Raw genomic sequence first — 27,292 nt, 5'->3', positions numbered from 1 at the left:
GGGCTGGATTCTCCAAAAATGGGTCTTTGTCCCCACTGTAAAAACGCCGGCGTTTCACTCCAGACTTTCCTGAAAAAAATAAAGAGCAATTCACTTACCTTCAGGGGGCTGGCAGGGACGCGGGGAGCTTCACGCAGCTTTGGCTGCAGATACAGGCCCCCACACTTCCTGCTCCGAGTCCGCGCATGTGCACAGAGCGGCCTGCAGCGGCCGTGCCGAATGTGATGGCGGACTCAGCGGCGGACCTGGACCAACAAACAAGGTCCCACCAATCTGCCCCGCGCCGCTCCATCGGACCCGCCCGATCACCGCCCCGGCCGCCCATAAGTCCCACCCACCTTGATTCCTCACCATCCATCAGGGCGGCCGCGGGCTGAGTCCACAGCCGCTGCGTGAGAGTCCCGACCGGCCAGACGTGGTGAGAACCACACCATCGGGAATTCAGCTGGTCGGGACCGGAGTATCGCTGGCAATGGCCCCCCCAGCCGCGCCATGCAATTCACGTGCGGGAGCGGCACCGGGCCTGATTCGGGCATAAACGTCGATTCTCTGCCCCCGCGCCAAACGCGATTTCGACGTGGGGCTGCAGAGAAATCCAGCCCCGGATCTTAATGACCATCAGTTGCTGTAAATGCCAAATCTGAATTTGAATCTGTTTTAACATATACACCATCTTTTTTCACATAAATTTAGACATTACTTGAGAAAATACGCATTTAATAAGAACGATAAAAAGATAATGAAAATATGATGCTTTAAAAGGAACTGTGAACCAATAATATGGGCGAACAACTACAATTTGAATAGGTTTAGGACTGACTGTTCCAGCATAAAGACAGCACAGTAATTTGTTTCTTGCAATTAAACATTGAAAATCTGGCAACTTCTTTAATATTAGCACTCAACATTGGGCTGTGGCAAGCTGTTCCATGCAAAGAATGTTCTTATCCCACAAACCCCCATTGACTCCCTATACCCCTGTTAACTGCTAATAATTTTTGTTGTACTTTTGCTGAGATCATTATTGAGCTACATCCGTTAGAACGGAATTCGATTCAGGCAGCTACTGAGGGCCTGTGAAAAGGGGCAACACCCCCACTTCCCTCCCACGACCCTCCCCTTCCCAGCTTCGGTAGGCCTTCCGGTTTGCTGGGCACCTTTCTGTGGTCATTGTTGATCCTCGAACCACCATTAAACCTCAGTGGGTTCAGGTGTAAGTGGTCTCAGTTTGCTCTTTACTCCTGCATCCAAATTATTTTATATTGTCTCTCCATGATCTTCCTACCAAAATCAATCACCACACGTGTTAAGTTGTAATATAATCTAATAAAGATGCCAACCAAACAAACTTTGTTGATAGAATTAGAAAAACAAAGCTCATCAGACAGAATTATTTATTGGGGCACTATTTATTTCTAACTACAGGGAACAAGGAAAATAACCTGGCTTGTGACACTATAAAATGAAGAGAACAACTCTAAATAAAATAAATAAATAATCTTTTATTGTCACAAGTAGGCTTACATTAACACTGCAATGAAGTTACTGCGAAAAGCCCCCAGTCGCCACATTCCCACACCTGTTCGGGTACACACAGGGAGAATTCAGAATGTCCAAATTACCTAATAGCCCATCTTTCGGGACTTGTGGGAGGAAACCTGAGCACCCGGAGGAAACCCACGCAGACACAGGAAGAACGTGCAAACTCCGCATGGACAGTGACCCAAGCCGGGAATCGAACCCGAGATGGTGGCGCGGTGAAGCCATAGTGCTAACCACTGTGCCAAGCCGGGAATCTAAGCTGGGACCCTAGCACTGCGAAGCCATAGTGCTAACCACTATGCTACCATGCTGCCCAAGAGGGATGCAGGGGCATAGGAACCTGAGTGTCCATGTATATAAATCATTGAAGATTGTAGAACAGGTTGAGAGAACAGTTAATCCCACCATACAGTATGCTGGGATGTATTAATGGTGGTTAGAGTACAAGAACAAGGAGGTTATGTTGAATTTATACACATCACTACTTCGGCCTCAGCTGGAATATTGCATTCAGTCCTGGGCACTGCACTTTTGGAAGAATTAACATCGTTCCAGGCACGAGGGACTTCAGTTATGCAGATAGATTGGAGACTTTGGGACTGTTTTCCTTGGTGAAGGGAAGGTAGAAAGGAGGAATCAAAATCATGAGAGGTCTGGACAGAGTAGATAGGGAGAAACTGTTCCCACTGGTGAAAGGACCCTATTTGACGAAAACTCATTGGCAAATAGGATTAAGGAAAATCGAAAAGTCATTGGCAAATAGGGTTAAGGAAAAACGAAAAGTCATTGGCAAATAGGGTTAAGGAAAATCCCAAGGCTTTTTACACGTACATAAAAAGCAAGAGGGTAGCCAGGGAAAGGGTTGGCCCACTGAAGGATAGGCAAGGGAATCTATGTGTGGAGCCAGAGGAAATGGGCGAGGTACTAAATGAATACTTTGCATCAGTATTCACCAAAGAGAAGGAATTGGTAGATGTTGAGTCTGGAGAAGGGTGTGTAGATAGCCTGGGTCACATTGAGATCCAGAAAGACGAGGTGTTGGGCGTCTTGAAAAATATTAAGGTAGATAAGTCCCCAGGGCCTGATGGGATCTACCCCAGAATACTGAAGGAGGCTGGAGAAGAAATTGCTGAGGCCTTGACAGAAATCTTTGGATCCTCACTGTCGTCAGGTGATGTCCCGGAGGACTGGAGAATAGCCAATGTTGTTCCTCTGTTTAAGAAGGGTAGCAAGGATAATCCAGGGAACTACAGGCCGGTGAGCCTTACTTCAGTGGTAGGGAAATTACTGGAGAGAATTCTTCGAGACAGGATCTACTGCCATTTGGAAGCAAATGGACGTATTAGTGAGAGGCAGCATGGTTTTGTGAAGGGGAGGTCGTGTCTCACTAACTTGATAGAGTTTTTCGAGGAGGTCACAAAGATGATTGATGCAGGTAGGGCAGTGGATGTTGTCTATCTGGACTTCATGTAAGGCCTTTGACAAGGTCCCTCATGGTAGACTAGTACAAAAGGTGAAGTCACACGGGATCAGGGGTGAGCTGGCAAGGTGGATACAGAACTGGCTAGGTCATAGAAGGCAGAGAGTAGCAATGGAAGGATGCTTTTCTAATTGGAGGGCGGTGACCAGTGGTGTTCCGCAGGGATCAGTGCTGGGACCTTTGCTGTTTGTAGTATATATAAATGATTTGGAGGAAAATGTAACTGGTCTGATTAGTAAGTTTGCAGGCGACACAAAGGTTAGTGGAATTGCGGATAGCAATGAGGACTGTCAGAGGATACAGCAGGATTTAGATTGTTTAGAGACTTGGGCGGAAAGATGGCAGATGGAGTTTAATCCGGACAAATGTGAGGTAATGCATTTTGGAAGGTCTAATGCAGGTAGGGAATATACAGTGAATGGTAGAACCCTCAAGAGTATTGAAAGTCAGAGAGATCTAGGAGTACAGGTCCACATGTCACTGAAAGGGGCAACACAGGTGGAGAAGGTAGTCAAGAAGGCAAACGGCATGCTTGCCTTCATTGGCCGGGGCATTGAGTATAAGAATTGGCAAGACATGTTGCAGCTGTATAGAACCTTAGTTGGGCCACACTTGGAGTATAGTGTTCAATTCTGGTCGCCTCACTACCAGAAGGATGTGGAGGCTTTAGAAAGGGTGCAGAAGAGATTTACCAGAATGCTGCCTGATATGGAGGGCATTAGCTATGAGGAGCGGTTGAATAAACTCAGTTTGTTCTCACTGGAATGACGGAGGTTGAGGGGCGACCTGATAGTGGTATACACAATTATGAGGGGCACAGACAGAGTGGATAGTCAGAGGCTTTTCCCCAGGGTAGAGGGGTCAATTACTAGGGGGCATAGATTTAAGGTGAGAGGGGCAAGGTTTAGAGTAGATGTACGAGGCAAGTTTTTTAACACAGAGGGTAGTGGGTGCCTGGAACTCGCTACCGGAGGAGGTGGTGGAAGCAGGGACGATAGTGACATTTAAGGAGCATCTTGACAAATACATGAATAGGATGGGAATAGAGGGATATGGACCCAGGAAGTGTAGAAGATTGTAGTTTAGTCGGGCAGCATGGTCGGCACGGGCTTGGAGGGTTGAAGGGCCTGTTCCTGTGCTGTACATTTCTTTGTTCTTTGATTGAGAAGGAGGGCTCACAGGTTTAATTTCATTCGTGAAAGAAGCAAGCATGACAGAGGAGAAACTTTTCTACACAGTGAGTGGTTTGGGTTTGGAATGCAATGCTTAAGAGTGTAATGGAGGCACGTTTAATTGAAGCATTCAAAAGGAAATTAGATTGTCATCCAAAAAGGAAGAAAGTTGCAGGTTACAGGAAGAGGGCAGGGGAATGGCACTAGGTGAGTTGCTCATTTGGCGAGCCAGTGCAGTAATGAAGGGCCAAATGGCCTCTTTCTGTGACGTAAAAATTTTGTGATTCTGTGATTAAATGATAATTAATGTCCAATTTTTCAACTCTTCACTTACAACAAATTTGTATTCTTTCACAGTTCTGTCACTTTTTGTGGGAGCTCGAGAAACACACTTGCTGCTTCCATTGGTAACAAAGAGTTTGATTAACAAAAGCCAAAGGCTGGTATATATTGAGGCACGGTACACAATAGGATGGGTCTTCTCTCTGTGGCTCCGGGGTCCACACTCCCCGGGCCCATTTTCCAAGGGCCCCACCCAAACTCGCTATTGGCTGGGGTTCATGCGGTCCCGGGCAATTGGCTCTAAGGTCTGCCAGGCCCGCCCCCTTAAAGGGGCCGTGCTACCACACTTTTATCATACGAATCAGACAGTTGTGCAAAATAATATCGAATACAATAAAAAAGGCTATCTGTGAGATCCACAAACAAATAGTTCAAAATCTGAATGATCAAGATTCTCTAAAATAATAGTGGATAGACAAAAGAGTGAAATGAGTAGAGTACACCTGCCAAATTTAATAAAGCGTAGACTACCGATAATTCAGAAACATTCATATCGTGTTAGGTACACTGGTATAACACTGGCTGCAACTGGATGCAGTTCAGATCAAAAAGATACTCCAGACCTTGAAGTTAGTTCAATCAGGTTTATTAAACTAATAGCACAGTTAGCACAGTTCTCTGTGAGTTCGACTCTCTGCTAACTTAAGTGTGGTTACTCTGTCTGACTGAACCAGACTAGCTCTTAGCCACATGGTGGAGGTGTGAGATTGTGACAACACCCTTGACTGACTCTCTAGGTGTTTATCAGTGGAAAGAGGCGGAGTGTCAGTGCCTCGTGTCTTTTCTTGTCAGATCCCACCCTTGAGTGTCCTGCCTGCTTATTGGTCATGTCCTGTTCTCTGTGTCCATTAGCTGCTCGCCTGTGCCTGCCTGCATATCATTATGTGTGTGTCTGCATATCATGACATCTCCCCTTTTTTTTAATGTTTGGATGACAAATGTGAACGTATTTACAAGAATAGGCCAATATTAACAAATATGCATGCAGTGGATGTGAACATATGTACATTTGTACGTGTGAAAACAGGGGTGGTATTCTCCGACCTCCCAGCCGCGTTTCTCGCCGCCAGAAAACGGTGGGAGAATCTCGGCCAAGCTGTCTAATGAAAGAACACAGAACAAAGCAAACAGAACAAATGTTCATAAGTCTAGTCTCTGTGGCTTGCGTCTGATCCTGGTCGACCGCCGGAGAGGTGGTGGTGGGGACGACAGCACCTTGATGGGCGGGATTGAAGCCTGACTGGTGGCCTTGTGAGTTGAGGTATTAGGAGGTGGAAAAACAACAGAAGGAAATGGAAAAGAATGTGGTTGCGGGCAGACAACTTTGCGCAGTGCCCGTCTGTTTCGTCGCACAACAGAACCATCAGCCAGACGCACAACATACGAGCGGGGGGCAGCCTGTCGAACAACGACAGCTGGAGCTGACCAGCTTCCATCAGGGATCTTGACCCGAACAGTGTTTGACGGGGATAACACGGGCAAATCGGTGGCATGACCACCATAGCCCTGTTTTTGCCGGTCTCTGAGTTGCTGCACCTTCTGCAACACCGGGAGGTGATCGAGGTTGGGCAAGTGTATGGCTGGAAGTGTCGTTCGCAGGTCCCTGTTCATCAGGAGTTGAGCCGGCGACATGCCAATGGACAGTGGGGTCGCCCTGTATGCAAGCAGCGCAAGGTGAATGTCAGATGCAGAATCCGCGGCCTTGCAGATGAGCTGCTTCACTATGTGCACCCCTTTCTCAACTTTTCCATTTGACTGCGGATAGTATGGGCTGGAAGTAACGTGTTTGAACTGATACGACTGGACAAACAGAGACCATTCATGGCTGCTGAAGCACGGGCCACCGTCACTCATGACAGTGAGTGGAATACCATGTCTGGAGAACGTCTCCTTACAGGCCTTGATGACGGTCCGAGATGTGAGGTCTGAGAGCTTCACAACTTCAGGGTAATTGGAAAAATAATCAATGATTAACACGTAATCACGAACATTTGCATGAAAGAGGTCGATGCCAATCTTGGACCACGGAGAGGTTTCGATTTCGTGCTGCTGAAGTGTCTCCTTACTCTGCGCTGGCTGGAAGCGTTGACAGGTCGCACAGTTAAGGACCATGTTCACAATGTCCTGGCTGATCCAGGGACAGTAGACAGCCTGCCTGGCTCTGCACCTGCACTTTTCCACACCCAGGTGGTCCTCCTGGATTTGACGGAGCACCAAGCTCTGGAGACTGTGTGGAATTATAATCCGGTCCAGTTTGAGGAGGTGCCATCAACCACTATCAGGTCGTCCTTTACATTGAAAAATTGAGGGCACTGCCCTTTTTGCCAGCCTTTGGTGAGGTTTTGCATAACACGCTGCAAGAGGGGGTCTTTGGCTATCTCCTCACGGATACGAATCACCTTCTCATCAGATGCCGGGAGGGTGCTAGCACACAGCTGCACCTGTGAGTCAACCTGTGACTCAATTTGCCGGATGACATTCAGTGGTTCACTAGGCACGGTGATGGAGCGGGACAGTGTATCGGCAATGATGAGCTCCTTGCCAGGCGTGTAGACTAGATCAAAGTCGTACCTTCTGAGTTTGAGGAGGATGCGCTGCAACCGAGGAGTCATGTCATTAAGGTCCTTGTGGATAATGTGGACCAGGGGCCTGTGATCCGTCTTGACTGTGAATGCCGGCAGGCCGTAGACATAGTCGTGAAACTTGAGAATGCCAGTGAGAAGGCCCAGGCATTCCTTCTCGATTTGTGCATACCTTTGTTCGGTGGGCGTCATTGCCCTTGATGCATAGGCAACTGGTACCCAGGATGAGGTGTCATCGTGTTGCAGCAGGACTGCACCGATGCCATCCTGGCTCGCATCTGTCGAGATTTTCGTTTCCCTGTCTGGGTCGAAAAATGCCAATACGGGTTCAGTGGTGAGCTTGGCGTTCAGCTCCAACCACTCTGCCTGATGGGCCGCCTTCCACTCAAAGGCAGTGGGCTTCTTCACTCGGTTTCGTAGGGCCGTGGTGTGTGAGGCCATGTTTGGGATGAACTTGCCCAGGAAATTGACCATGCCCAGGAAGCACAATACCGCCTTCTTGTCTTCCAGGACCTTCATGGCTGCGATGGCCTTGACCTTGTCTGTGTCGGGGCACACGCCCTGCTGAGAGATCTGGTCTCCTAGGAACTTGAATGTCGACATGCCAAAGCAACATTTGGCCCTGTTCAGCTTCAGGCCATTGGCATGGACACGGCGGAATACCTGCTGGAGACGGGAAACATGCTCTTCAGGGGTTGTGGACCATATGATGACGTCGTCCAGGTACACACGAACCCCTTCAATGCCCTCCATCATCTGCTCCATGATGCGATGAAATATCTCCAATGCCGAGACGATGCCGAACGGCATACGGTTATAGCAGTACCTGCCAAACGGTGTGTTGAAGGTGCAGAGCCTTTTGCTGGACTCATCCAGTTGGATTTGCCAGAGTCCATGTGACGCATCTAAATGGAAATGCCTTCGGTGATCCTCTGGTTTATGGGTGGAATCTTCCACTCCTGCCAGCAGTGGGAATTGTAGCAGATTGGGGTATTTAATTAATCAGTTAAAAAAATTAAAAATTAAAATCAGTTTCCTGCCGGTGAGGAATTCGTTTGGAATTTGTAAGGAAGATAGGAACAGGAGTAGGCTATTTACCCCATCGAGCCTGATCTGCCATTCAATAGGATCATGGCTGATTGGACACTTCAATGCCTTTTACACCCATTATCCCATAACTCTTTACGTTGTTATCCTGACTTTCAAGGCCGCTTAAGGTCGGTCGAGTTTCCCGCTGAGCAATGGAAACTATTCATTAGCATGACTGTCCCGGGGGGTCATTTTTAGAGAATGTGCAGGGAAAGGTGAAAAATTGTCTGAGGACATGTTTAACAGGTTGAGCTGGTCTTGGGTGGGGGAGGTCTCTCTGGACAGTGACGCTTATGCACAGAACTGTGTGTGGGGCACATTCAGGTGGGAGGGATTCCTTCTCCCATCCCTCAGGAATATAACCTCATGCCTTTCCTGGAGAGAGTCTCCAGACAGATATCTCTGGACTGTGGGGCCAAAGTTTGTTTGCCTCTTGGGACTATACTAGATGAGTTACCCAGAGCTTCTGGCCTGCAGTAAGCGAATGGCACCAGGACCTTTAACCTCATGAAGTAATGGCAGGGAGAGCAACATCTTGCCCGTACAACCATGAGGTGGCATAATCAATTAGATGAAAAGCAGAAGATCGTACGTGTTCTGCCATCCCGCTGTCCAACAGGAATCACTCCTACTTCCTCGGGCCCCACCGGGCTTGGCCGCCAGAATAGAAGATCCTGCTCTATATAGTTAATAACTCACTAGAGATTAACACTGTCCCCATGGATTAGAGGAAGACTAATTCTCGCAGGGTGTGGGCACATGTAGGTGCATCCCCTGCTTGTGCTCACACATACTGCATCAATGCAATCCTTACATTACTTAGCCAACCAGCTGATATGGCTCCATGATCCAACTTTGGAGACCACAGACTTTGACGCCACCTGACAAAATAAATATAAAACAGCAGGAAGGACTCTTCAGTATCATTATTCAATAGGCTAATCAAGCAACATTTTTAGGACTTTTTCAATTGCAAAGTATCTGAAGGGACACTGACGTGTTTTTCAAGGTATTATGGTGCATTCTTGCATTTTTCAGAGAACGATGTTGTACCTCATAGGGATGCCAGTGGAGAACTCATTTGCCACTACGCTTTCCAGTGAACTGGCAATAAATCATCGTTTATCCCATAAGAACATTGCCCTTTGTTCTGCTATTACATTCTGCTACCTTACCTTTCTGTCACTATCAGCACCATCTAAATTCCTCAACACCACCATTAATAGTTCATTTGTCTTGTAGCCCAAATATCTTTGATTAATCTCTCCTACTCACACCTTTCACTGACCTTCTACCTTGCTCCACCTGCTCCAGACCCTCTTAAATATTGGATGTTGTTTGGGAACAAATGGGGGTATTTCTCAGAGTTCAGAAAACATAGGAAGTTAGGAAAAGGGTTAACTTCATGAGATACTGTGTGTGTGTGTGTGTGTGTGTGTAGCCATCAGTGCAGTTGAGTGCACTTTTGTAGTGTATTAAAGTCCTTCTTATTGTATTTTATTTTAAGTAAATAAATACTATTTATTAATTGATCGCAAAATGACTGGGCTGTCCCTCCCTGGTTTGCATATCTTTTCTCACATTATACCAAATTAGAAATATACACCACTAGGAACTAATATTCCAAGTAACCCTTCTGGGTTTTGAGATACTCTCGCATTTAAAATCAGCAAGTCTCATAACAGTATTCAGATTTTACATTTTAAAATATTCAGACCTCCCACTCAGAAATTAGACAGATGGGCAACCTCGAGCTGCTTTCAATCCCATCATAAATAAAATAAATAGTTTCTCGTAGGAAAGGGAAAAAAAACAGGAAGGATATTATTAGCTGTCCTGACATTTCAATAGAGATGAAGGATGGGTAGATTGACACAATGTATTGAAAGCTATGTAACGTCATCATATCCACAGAAATGCTTTAATCTGGAGGGCACAAGGGAAAGCAGAAAAATGACATGTGCTCAAGATTGTTTCAGCACCTGGTGCATCATGCAAGGCACTGCATTTACAAGATAAATTGGTTAATGTGCTGCAGTCAGGCACAACATATCACATGTGATGTGATGTCCAGAACAATACCTTTACTACAGCAGCACAGGAGAAAGATAACATAAATCGGCATGAGCACAAGACTGCTGCAATATCTCTAGTTTACAGCATTGTACGGCACTTAAACACCCTCAAATACCTCTCTCTATCAGACAGCACCACACAGTGCTCAGAAACTCTCTATGCCTCATTTCACATCAGACTACGTACGACCTGATGCAGTGCTGAAACCCTCTCTCTACGATTACTCCATAATGTTAAGTCAAAACCAGTTTTCTGTTTCGTAGCTCTTCCACAAAAAAGCATTTGGAACTCGAAAATATCAGTCAGCGGGAAAACAATTGTCCCAACTCCTGTGTTCTTATACATCCAACATAAATTGTGCCATCACAAGCACTGCCTCTTAACACCAGCTATTGTGGACACCAATGACAAATTCGTATTTGGATAAAAGAATCCCAAATAATGCCAATAAAAATTCCACCAAATCGCAAAGCAATATAAATGATGGAATTTGTAACAGTAAAACTACCATTTGTTTATAATGCTGTACTAACAGAATATAAATTCAAAATTCTCCAAACAGTGAATTAAAAGATGCCACTTTTCAATAGCTGGGCAAATGGTGAAATACAATTTGAATGAAATGGTGCTCATTCTGCTTGACTATTATAATTTACTAAATGAGAAGCTGATCATACATTTGACTAGACAAAATTGAAACCATCTCTGGCCTCCAAGTCCAATTTTCTTCAGGCTATCTCTGAACCCCCGGGTATTGTTCTATGGGCACCTAGTGTCCCGTCTTGCCTTATTTAAATGGCCATGGTGGTTGTGGGAAGGCTATTTAACCAGGAGTGGCATTCCCCACCCCAATTCCCTTTTCATAGAGCATTGACAATCGTGCACTTTTTAGTAGCGGTCATCAGGAGCAGGAGCCTATCTGATTTTAATCATCATCCCCCTCATCTTACCCCTGGATCTTGGGGCCATCAGCCCAATAATATTAACTAATGTAGAAATGGTTAATATTTCTATTTTGTTCAGTCATGGGAAATGGGTGCAGCTGGCAAAGTCCACCCCAATTGATGCCATGAAATTGGTGGTGAGCCACCTTCTTGAATCATTGCAGTATGTGGTGAAAGCACGCTCATAATACTTTTAGATTGGGAGTGCCAAGATTTTAATTCAGCAACAGTTAAAGAATTGCAAAAATGTCCAAGAAAGGATGAGTGGAAGAGATCTTGGAGGTGGTAGTTTTCCTTTGTGCCTGCTATCTTGCCCTTCTTAAAAGTTATCGTTTTGGGAGATGCTATTGAAGAAACATTTGGGATTTTCTTTATGGGTACAACCATGCAGACAATGAGCAATGTATTTACTATAATTGTGACGAAAGAGTACGCAATACCAAGCTTACCATGCACTACAAAATCCTTCATCTGTTGCATTCATCTCATGGACAAGCTACCTACTCATCATTCTAAAGGATGGTCTACCAGAATATTAGAGAAAATAAATCTGCAAACTGTCTTGTTGATGTGGTGGAATGTTCCATTCTCAAGATCAAAAAATATTTTGTTCAAGAAGTGGTCTAAAATCAAGAAATGTGCCAACAGAATGCTGATAGAAACTTGATTTTAGAAAACCTTGATCCCTGACCTATCAGTCAACAAACCTCCCTGCTTGAAAGAGTTTATGAGCTGTAACTATGAAACTGTTTCTACAAGAGCAAATCAGTTGGAAGTTTTAAGGATTGGAGCAAAATAATTAAACTGGGAGATTTCGATTGCTCACAGATAGTTGGGGTTCTTGACATGATCTGCCACTTTCAATTCTTTTAACATTCTGTAATCTCATTTCATATATTGCAGTATTAACACATTGGAAGTATCGGAGCTGTTTCTCAAAAGAACCAGCCATGGCCTAAGATTTTATGCAGGATTATTTCCCATAATGGATGAAGATGTTTCATAGAACATACAGTGTGGCAGGAGGCTATTTGCCCATCGAGTCTGCATCGACCCACTTAAGCCCTCACTTCCACCCTGCCCCCGTAACCCAATAACCCCTACTAACCTTTTTGGTCACTAAGGGTATTTTATCATGGCCAATCCACCTAACCTGCAGATCTTTGGACTGTGTGAGGAAATCGGAGCTCCCGGAGGAAACCCACGCAGACACAGGGAGAAAGTGCAGACTCCGCACAGACAGTGACCCAGCTGGGAAACGAACCTGGGACCCTGGCGCTGTGAAGCCACAGTATTGCCATCTACATGTTATCGTAACAACAGCAAATGCACAGGTATTCCTTCTTCGTCATCACAGAATTTAAAGTACAGGTAATTTAATAATAATTATCATTATTATTCTAATATAATAATAATCGCTTATTGTCACAGGTAGGCTTCAATGAAGTTACTGTGAAAAGCCCCTAGTTGCCACATTCCGGCGCCTGTTCGGGGAGGCTGGTACGGGAATTGAACCCGCGCTGCTGGCCTTGTTCTGCATTTTAAGTCAGTTGTTTAGCCCACCGGCTAAACCAGCCCAGTTTATTATTAAATGAATATTGACACATGTTTTATCTTTAATATTAGCATCTATTGCTTTATAGATTTTAAGTTGAAGATTTGTTGCTTTAACTGCATTAATGTTTAACCATTCTGTAAATGTGAGCTCTCTGTCTAATGGTTTCACTGTGGCTGTGTAGAAATTGATGGATCCGTACCTCAATGCACCAATCTCCATCTCTAGCCCTGAAACGCATCCTCCTAGCAAATGTTGGAAATTAATATGTCAATCTGCTAAATTTATCTGTCACAATTTTCATGTCAAGTACGTGGCAAAGGAAAATCAATCAATATATGAAATGTGAGGTGAGAAGCACCATAGATGTCAACATATGAGTCAATTTTTGAAGCCTCAAAAAATCCCTCCAAAAATGGGATCTGTATGCTGAGGATAAAAGTGAACAGTCAGCATGGGTGTGGCTGGTCACCATTTTGAAATATTAACATCTGACAGAAAGAGTGGGCATATTATTAACTCCCATGCAACCTCGCAACAAGGCTCCTAATGCCTGTTTGATCCCTTGCGTCCAGTTAGAAGATATCAGTAAGTAAAACATGCACTTATAAGGTGAAAATGTGAGGTTGATTACTAAACTTAATATAGCATAGCAAGGCTGAAAAGGCGGCGGGCTTGGTGTCTACCTATACGCCAAATGCATGCAAAAATATGATTTTGGGGGTCGAAAGAAATGGGGTTATCTTATACGCCATAACTTGTGGTATTTAAGAAGAGATTTGCAAACATAATTGACCATGAGCAAACTACAGTGTAGGAATGAGATTACAGAATGATAAAATAATTGAAAATACCTGAGCTAGAGTTAGATCAGATCAAGGTTCCCAACTATCTGTGAACATTCCAAATCGCCCAGTTGAATTATTGTGCTCCAGTCGTTAAAACTAAACATCCAACTGATTTGCTTTTGTGGAAACACACGGCTGTTCCATATTTACAACGCACAAACTCTTTCAAGCAGGGAAGTTTATTAAATAATAAGATAGGGGTCAAGGTTTGCTACTGGTGGTCATTAAAATAACATAATGATCACTGGTTAGTCCTTCAAAAGTAGAAATGCTCAGAAGTCTTGACAGCAATAATGTTCAGAACATTGGGAAACATCAGATTGGTATTTTCACATGGTGCACAACAGAAAAGTTACTCTTTCTGAAACCCTAAAAATCCATTGGATCACATATCCCTCATTAGTCCTTGTGGAAACTGATGTTGGTGCCATTAAATAGAGACAACATTATCATCTAAATGATAAAAAAGGGATTAAAAAGCCTTTATATATCAAAAATAGCTTACCTGCTTTACTCTAATTCCCGTGGCACATAAACTTTACTTAAGATTTACAACTACAGAGCTATTTAATCAATATGGTCAGAATATATCTCGGCAATGATAAAACAAGAATCTATAAATGCTGCAAATACCTCTCTGTTTGCTCAATTTGTATCTTTCGGCTCCCCAATTGAAAAATTCTAAATTCATTTTTCAGGTGCAGTTTTAACTGCTCTGTATTCCCAGCAGTTTCTGCTTCATGTTCAAGCAGACATGCTTTTGTTAATTTTGTTGGAATTAAAATATATTTTGGTTGATCTCATTGGCTAAAAAATCCCCTGTGATTCAACAATTGAGAGGGAAGGTCTTTTGAACATGCAAGCTAACTTTCCTCGAATTATTGGGCGATGTGTAGAAAAATCAGTTTTAAGTAAGTTACAATTGGGCCCATCAGATGCAATTGAAGAAACCTGAATTTAGATAGACTGGACAATTGGATGATTTGTTTCACAGAGATAAATGCAAGGTGATGTAGCTTGGAAAGGAAAGCATCAATGGGACGAGATAAGGAACAGTAGTACAATTCACATCAAGGAACAGTAGTACAATACACAACATAATGCAGGAGAGTGATCTACTAGGATAACAAAAAGGCAAGCTTCCCAGTGTGAAACCAGGTTTGATTAGTGCAAATTAAATAATCAGGCTTGGAAATCAGTCGGTCAAATCTGCATTGTTTCTGGTACCAGAAAGGTGTGCTGACTTCTGTTCTTCATTCTCCAATCTGTGCTCTGGTAAAGGGATCAGGATGTAATTTTACTGAATTTATTAGAAACTGTATGCAGATAACCAGATTATAAGCGGCAGTTTTAAAACATAGACAAAGACAATAACTAATGACTGAAATACATTTCATGTCATAGAAACATAGAAATATAGAAAATAGGAGCAGGAGTAGGCCATTCGGCCCTTTGAGCCTGCTCCGCCATTCATTATGATCACAGCTGATCATAAACTTCAGTCACCTGTTCCTGCTTTCCCCATATCCTTTGATCCCTTTAGCTCCAAGAGCGATACCTAAATTCTTCTTGAAAATATTCAATGTTTTGGCCTCGACTGCTTTCTGTGGTCATGAAGTCCATAGGTTCAGCACTCTGAGTGAAGAAATTTCTCCTCGTCTCAATCCTAAATTGATTATCCCGTATACTTAAACTGTGACCTTTGGTTCTGGACTTGCCCGCCATTGGGAACATCCATCCTGGTGCAGGAGGGAGGGATTCAGGTTTTTGGGACATTGGAACCGGTTCTGGGAGAGGTGGGACCATTACAAATTGGATGGTCTACACCTGGGCAGGACTGGAACCAATGTCCTAGGGAGGTTTTGGTAGCACTGTTGGGCAGGGTTTAAACTAATATGGCAGGGGGATGGGAACCATGCAGGAAGACAGAGGGTGGTAAAGAGAGGATATAAACAAAAGTCAGTAAGGAGAAGAGTGGAAGGCAGTGAAACAGATTGAACTGCATTTATTTCAATGCAAGAGGCCTAAAGGACAAGGCAGATGAACTCAGGGCATAGATAGGTACACGGTACTGGGATATTATAGCTATTTCTGAAACATGACTAAAGGAGGGGCAGGACTGGCAGCTCAACGTTTCGGGGTACAGATGCTACAGGAAAGATAGACCAGGAGATAGGAGAGGAGAGGGAGTTGCGTTTTTGATTAGGGATAACATCATAGTAATACAGAGAGAGGATAAATCCAAGGGTTCACCCACTGAGTCTACATGGGTAGAATTGAAAAATAAGAAGGGAGAGGTCACTTTGATAGGATTGTACTATAGGCCCCCAAATAGTCAGCGGATATTGAGGAGCAAATATGTAAAGAGATTACAGATAGCTGCCGGAAAAATAGGGTGGTAATAGTTGGGGGCTTTAACTTTCCCAACATTAACTGGGACAGCCATAACACTAGGGGTTTGGATGGAGAGAAATTTGTCGAGTGCATTCAGGAAGAATTCCTCACTCAATATGTGGATGGCCCGACTAGAGAGGGGACAAAACATAACCTCCTCTTGGGGAATAAGGAAGGGCAGGTGACGGAAGTGTTAGTGAGGGATCACTTTTGGACCAGTGACCATAATTCTATTTGTTTTAGGGTAGCTATGGAGAATGATAGTTCTGGCCCAAAATTCTAAATTGGGGCAAGGCCAATGTCGAGGGTATTAGGCGGGAACTTTCAAAAGTTGATTGGTGGTGCCTTTTGCAGGCAAGGGGACAGCTGGTAAATGGGAGTCTTTCAAAAAGATGTTAACTAGGGTTCAGGGTGAGCACATTCCTCTTCGAGTGAAGGGTAAGGCTGGTAGAAGGAAGGAACCCTGGATGACTCAGGATATTGAGACCATGGTCAAAAGGAAGAAGGAGGCATATGGTATGCATATGCAGCTGGGATCAAGTGGATCCCTTGAAGAGTATAGGGCTTGTCCGAGTAGAGTTAGAGAAATCAGGAGGGCAAAAAGGAGACATGAGATTGTCTTTGCAGATAAGGCAAAGGAAAATCCAAAGAGCTTTTGCAGATACATAAAGGTAAAAAGGGAGAGAGTAACCTCTTAAGGATAAACAAGGTCAGCTTTGTGCAGATCCACAAGGAGAGGTCCTAAATGAATATTTCTCGTCAGTATTTACTGTTGAGAAAGGCACGAATGTTAGGGAAATTGGGGAAATAAAAAGTGATGTCTTGAGGAGTGCACATATTACAGAGGAGGTGCTGGAGGTATTAAATCGCATCACGGTAGATAAATCCCCGGGACCTGATGAAATGTATATCACGATGTCATGGGAGGCTAGGGAGGAAATTGCCGGACCCCTAGCTGAGATATTTGAATCATCGACAGCCACAGGAGAGGTGCCTGAAGATTGGAGGGTATCAAATCTTGTGCCCTTGTTTGAGAAGGGCTATGGGAATAAGCCTGGGAACTACAGACGCATTAGCCTTACTTCTGTAGTGGGTAAATTGTTAGTAAGGTATTCTGAGAGACAGGATCTACAGGCATTTAGACAGGCAAGGGCTAATAAGGAAAGTCAGCATGGCTTTGTAAGAGGAAAGTCATGTCTCACAAATTTGATTGAGTTTTTTGAAGGGGTAACCAAAAAGGTAGATGAGAGCATTGCAGTTAACGTTGCCTACATAGACTTTAGCAAGGCCTTTGACAAGGTACCACATGGTACGTTGTTGCAAAAGGTTACATCTCACGGAATCCAAGGTGATGTAGACAATTGGATACAAAATTGGCTTGGCGACCGAAGACAAAGGATGGTTGTGGAGGGTTGTTTTTCAAACTGGAGGCCTGTGACCAGCAGTGTGCCTCAGGGATCGTTGCTGGGTCCACTGTTATTTGTGATTTATATCAATGATTTGGATGAGAATGTAGGAGGCATGGCTATTAAGTTTGCAGATGAAACTAAGATTGGTGGCATAGTGGATAGTGAAGAAGGTTATATAAAATTGCAACAGGATCTTGACCAATTGGGCCAGTGTGCCGATGAATGGCAGATGGAGTTTAATTTGGACAAGTGTGAGGTGATGCATTTTGATAGATCAATTCAGGGCAGGACCTACTCAGTTAATGGTAGGGAGTTGGGGAGAGTTACAGAATAAAGAGATCTAGGAGTACAGGTTCAGAGCTCCTTAAAAGTGGAGTCACAGGTGGACAGGGTGATGAAGAAGGTATTCAGCATGCTTAGTTTCATTAGTCAGAACATTGAATACAGGAGTTGGGATGTCTTGTTGAAGTTGTACAAGACATTGGGAAGACCACACATGGAATACTGTGTTCAGTTCTGGTCACCCTATTATTGGAAGGATATTGTTAAACTAAAAAGAGTACAGAAGAGATTTATGAGGATGCTATCAGGACTTGATGGTCTGAGTTATAAGGAGATGCTGGATAGGCTGGGACTTTTTTCCCTGGAGCGTAGGAGGCTTAGAGGTGATCTTATAGAGGTCTACGAAATAATGAAAAGCATAGATAATCAACATCTTTTCCCAAAGGTAGAGAAGTCTAGAACTCGAGGGCATAGGTTTAAGGTGAGAGGGGGAAGATACAAACGAGACCAGAGGGGAAATTCTTTCACACAGAGGGTGGTGAGCATCTGGAACGAGGTGCCAGAGGTAATGGTAGAAGTGGGTACAATCTTTTCCTTTAAAAAGCAGTTAGACAGTTACATGGGCAGTGTGGGTATAGAAGGATATGGGCCAAATGCGGGCAAGTGGAACTAGCTTAGTGATAGAAACTGGGCGACATGGACAAGCTGGGCTGAAGGGCCTGTTTCCATGCTGTAAACATCTATGACTCTATGACTCTACCCTGTCTGGCCTTGTTAGAATTTTATAGATTTCTATGAGATCCCCCTCATTCTTCTGAACTCCAGTGAATATAATCCTAACCGATTCAATCTCTCCTCATACATCAGTTCCGCCATCCCAGGAATCAGTCTGGTAAACATTTGCTGCACTCAAGAACATCTTTCCTCAGATAAGGAGATGAAAACTGCACACAATATTCAAGTTGTGGTCTCACCAAGGCCCTGTATAATTGCAGCAAGACATCCCTGCTCCTCTCGCTTTGACGAAGGTCATCTGGACTCGTAACGTCAGCTCTTTTCTTTCCCTACAGATGCTGCCAGACCTGCTGAGATTTTCCAGCATTTTCTCTTTTGGTTTCAGATTCCAGCCTCCGCTGTAATTTGCTTTTATCCAAGGTCTCATTGTACATCCCCTTCTCGCAATCTGTAGCCATTCAGATAATTTGCCTTCCTGTTTTTGCTTCCAAAGTGAATAACCTCACATTTATCCACATTATATTGTATCTGCCATACATTTGCCCACTCACTCAACTTGTCCAAATCACACTGAAGCATCTCTGCATCCTCCTCATAGCTCACTCACCCACCCAGCTTTGTGACATCTGCAAATTTAGAGATATTACATTTAATTTCCTTGTCTAAATCATTAATATATATTGTAAATAGCTGGAGTCCTAGCACTGATCCCTACCCTTCCCCACTAGTCACTGCCTGTCATTTGGAAAAAGGCCTGTTTATTCCTATTTTTTGTTTCCTGTCTGCCAACCAGTTTTCTATACATCTCGATGCACTACCCCCAATCCCATGCACATTGATTTTACACACTAATCTCTTACGTTCAACTTTGTCAAAAGTCTTCTGAAAGTCCAAGTAAACCACATCCACTGGCTCCCCTTCATCAAATCTAATAACAATAATAATAATAATCTTTATTTGTGTCAGAAGTAGACTTACATTAACACTGCAATGAAGTTACTGTGAAAATCCCCTAGTCGCCACACTCCGGCGCCTGTTCAGGTACACAGAGGGAGAATTCAGAATGTCCAATTCACCTAACAAGCACGTCTTTTGGGACTTGTGAGAGGAAACTGGAGCACCCGGAGGAAACTCACGCAGACACGGGGAGAAGGTGCAGACCCCGCACAGATAGTGAACCAAGTGGGAATCGAACCCGGGAGCCTGGCACTGTCAAGCAACAGTGCTAACTATTGTGCTACCGTGCCTTGTTATATCCTCAAAAACTTCCAGTAGATTTGTCAAGCATGGTTTCCCTTTTGTAAATCCATGCTGACTCTGCCCAATCCTGCTACTGTTTTCCAAGTGCTTTGCTAGTGAATGATTTGGTGCTCTTTCCAAGGGCCGGTGCAGATTTGATGAGCCAAATGGCCTCCATCTGCACTGCAAATTCTATGATTCTATGATAATGGATTCTATAATTTTCCCTACTACCGACAGGAAACTGACTTGTCTATAATTCCCTGTTTTCTCGTTCCCTCCCTATTTAAATAGTGGGGTTACATTAGTGATCCATCAATCTGTGGGAACTGTTCCAGAGTCTATAGAATCCTGAAAGATGACCACCAATGCATCCATTATTTCTCGGGCTATTTAGTTAAGCACTCTGGGATATAGATTATGAGGCCCTGGGATTTATTGGCTTTCAGCCCCATCAATTTCCCCAGCACTGTTTCCTTATTAATTTGGATCTCCTTCAGTTGATTCCTTTCACAAAAGCCTGCGTTCAACAATATTTTTGGTACTTTTTTCCCCGTCCTTTGTGAAGACAGAACCAAAGTATGTATTTAGTTGGTCAGCCATTTCTTTGTTCCCCATTATAAATTCCCTGTTTCTGACTGTATCGGACCTACACTTGTCTCCACCAATCTTTTTCACTTCGCATACCCATAAAAGCTTTTGCAGTCAGTTTTAAAGTTCCCCGTAAGCTTACTCTCATATTCTATTTTCCCCTTGTAAATCAATCCCTTTGCCCTCCTTCACGGAATTCCAAACTGCTCCCAATTCTCAGGTTTCTGTTTTTTCTGGCCAATTTGTATGCCCTTTCCTTGGATCTAAACTATCATTGATTTCCTTTGTAAGCCATGGTTTGGCCAACATTCCAGTTTTATTTTTGTGCCAGACAGGAATGAACAATTGTTGCAGTTCACCCATACACTCTTTGAATGTTTGCCATTGCCTAGCCGCCATCAGCCGTTTAAGTAACATTCCCCAATCCATCATTGCCAACTTGTGCCTTCTACCATCATAGTTTCCTTTATTCAGATTCAGGACCCTAGTCTCAGAATCAACTATGTCAACCTGGTGCAGAATTCTATATTAAGAATTTGTTAAAAAAATCCCTGCCTTCTCTAAGGATCTCATGACCTTCAGATTATGAGACTGATGCGCCGCCTACTATGCTAAGAAGGCACGTCCCTTGATAATATAATTCAATAGTAATCATGAACCTAGGTGAGTGTATAGCAGTGTTAGATATTACCGTGTATCCAGAAGTCCAGTGTTCACCTAATATTTCAACAGCAAAGAAAATGTTGCAGATTTCCACATTGGAAAATGTCTCATTATTTTAAAACTAACACATGGCTGAAGGTTTGTTACTCATTGTCAAAAGCAAGTTCAGTAATACCACAATACCATAAGACATCCAAGGTTTCAATAGCAATATTTCTTCCAATTCACCCTTTTAAGTCTTACATTACATATCTACAGCGGGATACTCCCTTCCAGGGACTAAGTCCCCATGCCGGCAGGAAAACTGGCGCCAACGACTCCGGCGTCAACCTAAGGTAAGGAATTCTCACCTGTTTCGGGGGCTAGGTGGATGCCGGAGGGGTTGGCGCCGCTCCAGCCGGCAGCGAAGGGACGGCGGGAGTTCGCGCATGCGCCAAAGGGCCGGCGTGATCTCGCGCATGCGCGGAACCGCCAGCGGGTTCTGCGCATGTGCAGACCGGCTGCCGTATTTTGCCGCACGGGCAGGGGGTTCTCTTCTCCGCGACGGCCATGGCGGAGCCCTACAGGGGCCGGCGCGGAAGGAAGAAGTGCCCCTATGGAACAGGCCCACCCGCAGATCGGTGGGCCCCGATCGCGGGCCAGGCCACCATGGGGGCCCCCCCGGCGTCGGACCCCCCGCGCTCCCCCCCGAGTACCACCCCAGCCAACTTACGTGCCAGGTCCCGCCAGCACGTGAGTTGAGTGATTCACGCCGGCGGGACTGGCCAAAAATGGACGGCCACTCGGCCCATCGAGGCCCGGACAATCGCGGGAGATTGCCAACAGCCCCCGAACGGCGTGGCGTGAATCCCTCCCCCGCCCTAAAAATGGCGCCAGAGAATACGGCAGCCGGTGGCGGGGCGGGATTCGCGCCGCCCGATTCTCCGACCCGGCAGGGGGGTCGTGAATCCCAGCCCTAAAGTCTAGATCTACGCAAAATGAAAAATACAAGTTATCAATGTTGAAAAGATTTCTGATCAGCACCAGACCGCCACATCACTGTGTCTGTGGTGCAAATCCACACTGACCCTGCTCATCTCTTGGCAGAATATGCTGTAATTTAACACTGTTAAATTATGAAGTTGTTTCAAAATTTAAAGCTCATCAACACATAATATTGTTATTTTCTGTTCTCACACACATTTTCTCTCCAGCTCCATCAATTGTCTATCAGTATTTTACTCTATTATTTGATGGTGCTTGGTCGATTCCTTAAATTGTGCAGGCCCTTTCATTTTTTAATGCACAGCCGCAACTTAAAAGCTAACTATGCAATTGTGAGGGAACACTGTCCATCAGTCTTCTATAATGGTTTCCACTTGATACGGTAGAGAAAAAATACACCATTGAGTTTATTCTACTTACATCTTCTCCATGCTATCGGCAGTTGAAATAATATGATCTCACACCGCTCATGACTGTTTTAAATTTGTTCATTTTCTTCAAGTGAAAAATTATGTGTTTCAATAATCTTTGAAATAACATGGGACTAAGTAGACATGAATAGTACCCAGAGGAAAACAGAGAAGATAATACTCACAGTCACCCCAAAGAAGTTGGTTTCATTCATGGAATCAAGAAAGATCTGTCCAAGGTCCTTGTTCACATAATTGAAATCCCGGATGGTTTGTGGATTGCCAAGGCGTTTCAAACTATCCATTGCTCGTTGTAATGTTGTGGCAATTACCCAGATTCCATCATATGCAAATCCATGGAATTTGCTATACTCAGCACTACCTCTCATTTTATTATACTCTTGTTCATATTGTTGGGGCGTCTGCAGGAGATTGAGAAAATATTGGAATGCCAATGTTAGTACTTCAATGTTTTTAAAAAGGATGGTGAAACATGAGAAACATTGGCCAGGATTTTACATCCCCTCCCGCCCAATGGGACATTACAGTCCTGCCAATATAAATGGCAATTAAAATGGCCTGCCACATCCTCTATGAAGAGGCACGTCATGGTGGGATCCTAACCTTTGACTTTTTCCCTTTGCATTTTCATGTCTTCATGCCTCTCCATCACCTCATTTGTTTATTGTCTTCAATTTATTTTACATTCCCTCCAGGGTAATATTCCCAGTGTTTAGGGCATGATATTCATGCAGTTACAGCTTATTATTGATATGAGTTTGTATTCTTGGTACCCGTGATTTTATTCTGATCATTCTTTCGCATGTTTTTACAAAAAATATAATTGTTCAAAGAAAGATCTATACTCACCAACCCAGATATTGTCCTGATTTCTTTTGTACTAAGTGGCTCAAAATCAACAGCTACAGATCCTTCCATGGCAGTGAGTAGATTTTTCACATTACAGTAACTGGGAGTCACTGATTTCCACCAGTTTAGCTGGTACCAGCCTGGGATAATCCATTGGTATTTAATTCCGTACATACTCTCATTATAGGCCTAAAAATAAAGAACAAACCAATATCCATTGATTGTATTGAAGATTGATAATAGAATTATCAATGTCTTGAAGAAAACAGAGGAGGTTAATAAGAGATCTTATTCAGGTATTCAAAGTGATGAGTGGTTTTGAAAAAGTAAATAGGGAAAAGCTGTTTCCACTTATGAGTGAATCAAAAACTCAGGAACATAAACACATAAACATGCTCAGTGTGGAGGCAAATCTGGAAATGCCGGGTGTTTCCAGATAGCTTACCGGGCGGGGCCATCACCAGTATCTAATGTTAATTAGGGCACTTAATGGGGCTTCACGCTGCAACTAACTGCCCCTCCGGCTCCCTGCTAGCAAGGGGGAGCAGCACCGATCCCGCAGAGCAAACCCCAGACAGCACGCAGCCATGCCACTGCGTAGACCAGCTCCACGATTTAGGAATGTCGATCAGGTCAGACTGATGAATGTGGTCAAGTCCAGACGGGATACCCTGCTCGCCTGAAGGGCTTGGAGGGTCAGCCACAGGGCAGCCAGTGCAGCCTGGGAGGCAGTGGCAGGCAGCCGTCAGCTTGGGGAATGTCGCCAGGAGGATCACCATCCAATGCCGCAAGAAGATCAATGACCTCCCCTGGGCTGCATGGATGAATTGGCATGGCCCTTGGCACTGGTCCCGCATTCTACCCATGGAGCCCCCCCTCCTAATGACCCAGTACCTCTTAACCCACCCCCCAGCACAATTCCGCGACGTACCGCATCAGAATTGCCATCCACCATCACACCTGATCCATGCTCAGCAATGCTGCTCCTGCCTGTCTCCCACCATGCCACCCCCACCCACAAAGCACGTGCTTGTGGCTCACGATGCCCCCTCTGTATCCCTGCAGTAAAAGTTAGCCCACAACAGATGGGAAAGGGCTCAGATGGGAATCGAGGGGTTAGTGCGAGGCAGACTTAGTGGGGGGCACGGATGTGGGGGACAGGGAGAAGGGGAGGGATGATGTCATAGAATTTACAGTGCAGAAGGAGGCCATTCGGCCCATCGAGTCTGCACCAGCTCTTGGAAAGAACACCCTACCCAAGGTCCTCACCTCCACCCTATCCCCATAACCCAGTAACCTACCCAACACTAAGGGAAAATTTGGACACTAAGGGCAATTTATCATGGCCAATCCACCTAACCTGCACATCTTTGGACTGTGGGAGGAAACCGGAGCACCCGGAGGAAACCCACGCACACACGGGGAGGATGTGCAGACTCCACACAGGCAGTGACCCAAGCCAGAATCTAACCTGGGACCCTGGAGCTGTGAAGCAATTGTGCTATCCACAATGCTACCGTGCTGCCCGTGCTGCCCACCATGATGGAAGAAGCCATCTCCTATGAGAAGCGGACGATGATGATGGCCTCCCTGATCCTCCAGGCATGCCAGACTCTTGCCATTGCCGCCTACCCTCCGGCTGGTCCCACGGGTCCTCACCGGGCCTGTCCTCCAGCCCTTCCTGCTCTGGCTCCTCCTCCTCGGAGGTGACCGGATGTTCCTCATCCTTCACTTCCAGCACGTCACCCCACTGCTGTGTCAGGTTGTGCAGAGCATCGCAGACCACCACAAACCAGGCGACCCTCTAGCGGGTGTACTGCAGTGCACCATCAGACCAGTCGAAACATCGGAATCGCATTTTAAGCAGTCCGATGCACCGCTCAGTGACAACCCAGGTGACCAAATGAGATTGTTATACTGGGTCTCATGTATCAGGCTCCGGTCTCCAAACTGGCATCATTAGACAGGTCCCAAGTGGGTAACCCCTTATGCCTAAAAGCCAACAAATCACACTGGGGGGGTCCCTCAAAAATGCCAGGGATCTCTGTTATATTTTAAATAATGATTTATCTAAAATATATATATTACTCTTGCATCCACCAGGATGATAAAATGACCAATAGTCTTCTTGTTGAAAGATAAACTATTTAATGAGTAATAAAATAATAAACTGTGAGTCCTTTTACTCAATACTAAACTAACAATGAATTAAAGTACCATACAGATAACTATATAACTACATACGATTATAACAAACTAGTTCTAACTTCTCTCACTCTAGCTATTCTATATCTTGCTTGTTCACTGTTCTGAATCACATCATCATGACATCTGACTTATAAAAGGCGGGAATCCAGTTCTTATAATATCTGACTGTGAGACATCTAGCGTTGAAATGACTGTACTACATTTACATACATTGATCATGTATATTGATATCTGAATATCACTACAATCTCCAACTGCCCCAGGATGTAACTGTCGTGCACCCCCCCGGGGAAGCATGCACTTATGAACATGATTTGAGGTGGTTGTCGCACACAATTTGGACATTCAGGGAGTTGAACCCCTTCCCATTAATGAAGGATGCTCCCAGACCGCCCATTGCACACAAGGCGTGTGTGTCATCTATTACCATCTGGACCTGGGGAATCCCAGCGATGTCAGAGAGTCCTGCTGCCTGGATATCTTGATGGGCCTGGTCCAGATCAAAGTTTCCATAGTCGGCTGCCCGGGTGAACAGGGCTTCTGTGACTTCAAAGATACACTTGTTGGCTATTGGTTGGGTTATGCGCAGAAGCTTCCGTTCAAACCCTGGAATGAAACTGACGCGTAGAAGTTCAGGGCTGTTGTGACCTTGACAGCCACTGGGAACGGATATCCTCCTCACCCACATGGTTCCACGTCCGCAAGGACATAACGCAGGTGCCGCGCTGTCACCTTGTTGAGGCGGACCCTCCTGCGGCACATGCTGTCCGACATCTATTTGAAGGACCAGCGACCCCTGTACAAACTTGGGCCATCGTCAGCCTCCCCCCAGAGTCCCTCCCTGACCTGATAGGCAGTCACGTCCTCAGGGTGTGGGGGGGGGGGGGTACCCTGCACATTGGCCACCACCTCAAGCCTCTGTCAACGCTGCTGTAGCCGCCTTGTCCGGTGTCTGACCGCCTGGCCTGCGAATGTCACCACAAGGGCAAGATATCATCAATAAGATTATATATGGAAGGAATTGAATAGGGTGTGAGGCTGACAATCAGCAATGGCATCCACCTTCGTACTCTCATATCCCCAAGTATCTCCCACCCTCACATCCCCTTTCTACCATCAGGGTGCCTACCAACATGTCCTGCACACGCACCAGGGCCGCAGCATGGCCCCTGAGCACTGGACCCCAGACCCTGTACCCCAGACACCTGCTGGAAACGTGACCTGGATCTGGTACTGGTTCCCTCTCCGGTTCACACACCACCCTCTGGTCACAGGGATGTCCCCAGTGCTGAGGCCCAGCTCTTGGGTGTTCTAATGTTGGCTGCTGCCTCTGTGATGTTGATGCCTTTGGAGTTCAGGACAAATGTCCATGCCTGACAGCTTTATTGTGATGCTAGGCAGTAACAACCGCCTGCGTTATGGCACGTGTACCCACAGGGATCCACTTAGGAGCTGTGAGGTGCTCACATTATTGGTCTTACCAATTCCCCATTAGCAATAACCTTCACCTGTGCGGCCGGCAGCCGCAGTCTCTGGAAGTTAAAGTGACCTCCAATATATTACCATGGATGGTGCTCTGTCACGGGGGTGTTCGGTGGGACAGACAGGCAGCAGCTGGAGCGGCCACCATTATGGGTATACATGATCCGGAGAGTTGCATAGTGGATCCCTGGGGGCTGAGACCCCTCACCTCCCCCAGCCTGGGCAATTTCCCCCCCCACCCCCCAATGATGGTGGCCCACCACACCCCCAATCACGGCCATTGGATTGGATTGGATTTGTTTATTGTCACGTGCACCGAGGTACAGTGGAAGAGTGAGTAAGCCAGGTGGGAGGGATCTTTGATTATGCTTTTCCAAGGCAGTGCGAGGTGTAGA

At 45.2% G+C, this 27,292-nt stretch overlaps 1 protein-coding gene across 1 annotated transcript in view; it reads right to left on the bottom strand.

Annotated features, from left to right (window-relative positions):
- gabbr2 (gamma-aminobutyric acid (GABA) B receptor, 2) overlaps positions 1 to 27,292 on the bottom strand; it is a 1,455,116-nt gene that overhangs the window by 409,793 nt on the left and 1,018,031 nt on the right. Inside the window, exons 6-7 of the mRNA XM_072509007.1 lie at positions 23,208 to 23,396; positions 22,523 to 22,759 (exon numbers count right to left, since the gene is read on the bottom strand). Of these exons, the coding sequence (XP_072365108.1) occupies positions 22,523 to 22,759; positions 23,208 to 23,396 (426 nt within the window). The remainder of the gene's footprint in view (positions 1 to 22,522; positions 22,760 to 23,207; positions 23,397 to 27,292) is intronic.

Source organism: Scyliorhinus torazame, chromosome 6 (assembly GCF_047496885.1).
Source record: "Scyliorhinus torazame isolate Kashiwa2021f chromosome 6, sScyTor2.1, whole genome shotgun sequence".
In the NCBI taxonomy this organism is placed as follows: domain Eukaryota; kingdom Metazoa; phylum Chordata; class Chondrichthyes; order Carcharhiniformes; family Scyliorhinidae; genus Scyliorhinus; species Scyliorhinus torazame.
The sequence above is the reverse complement of the archived record's forward strand: the minus strand, read 5'-3'. Positions and strand labels throughout refer to the sequence as shown.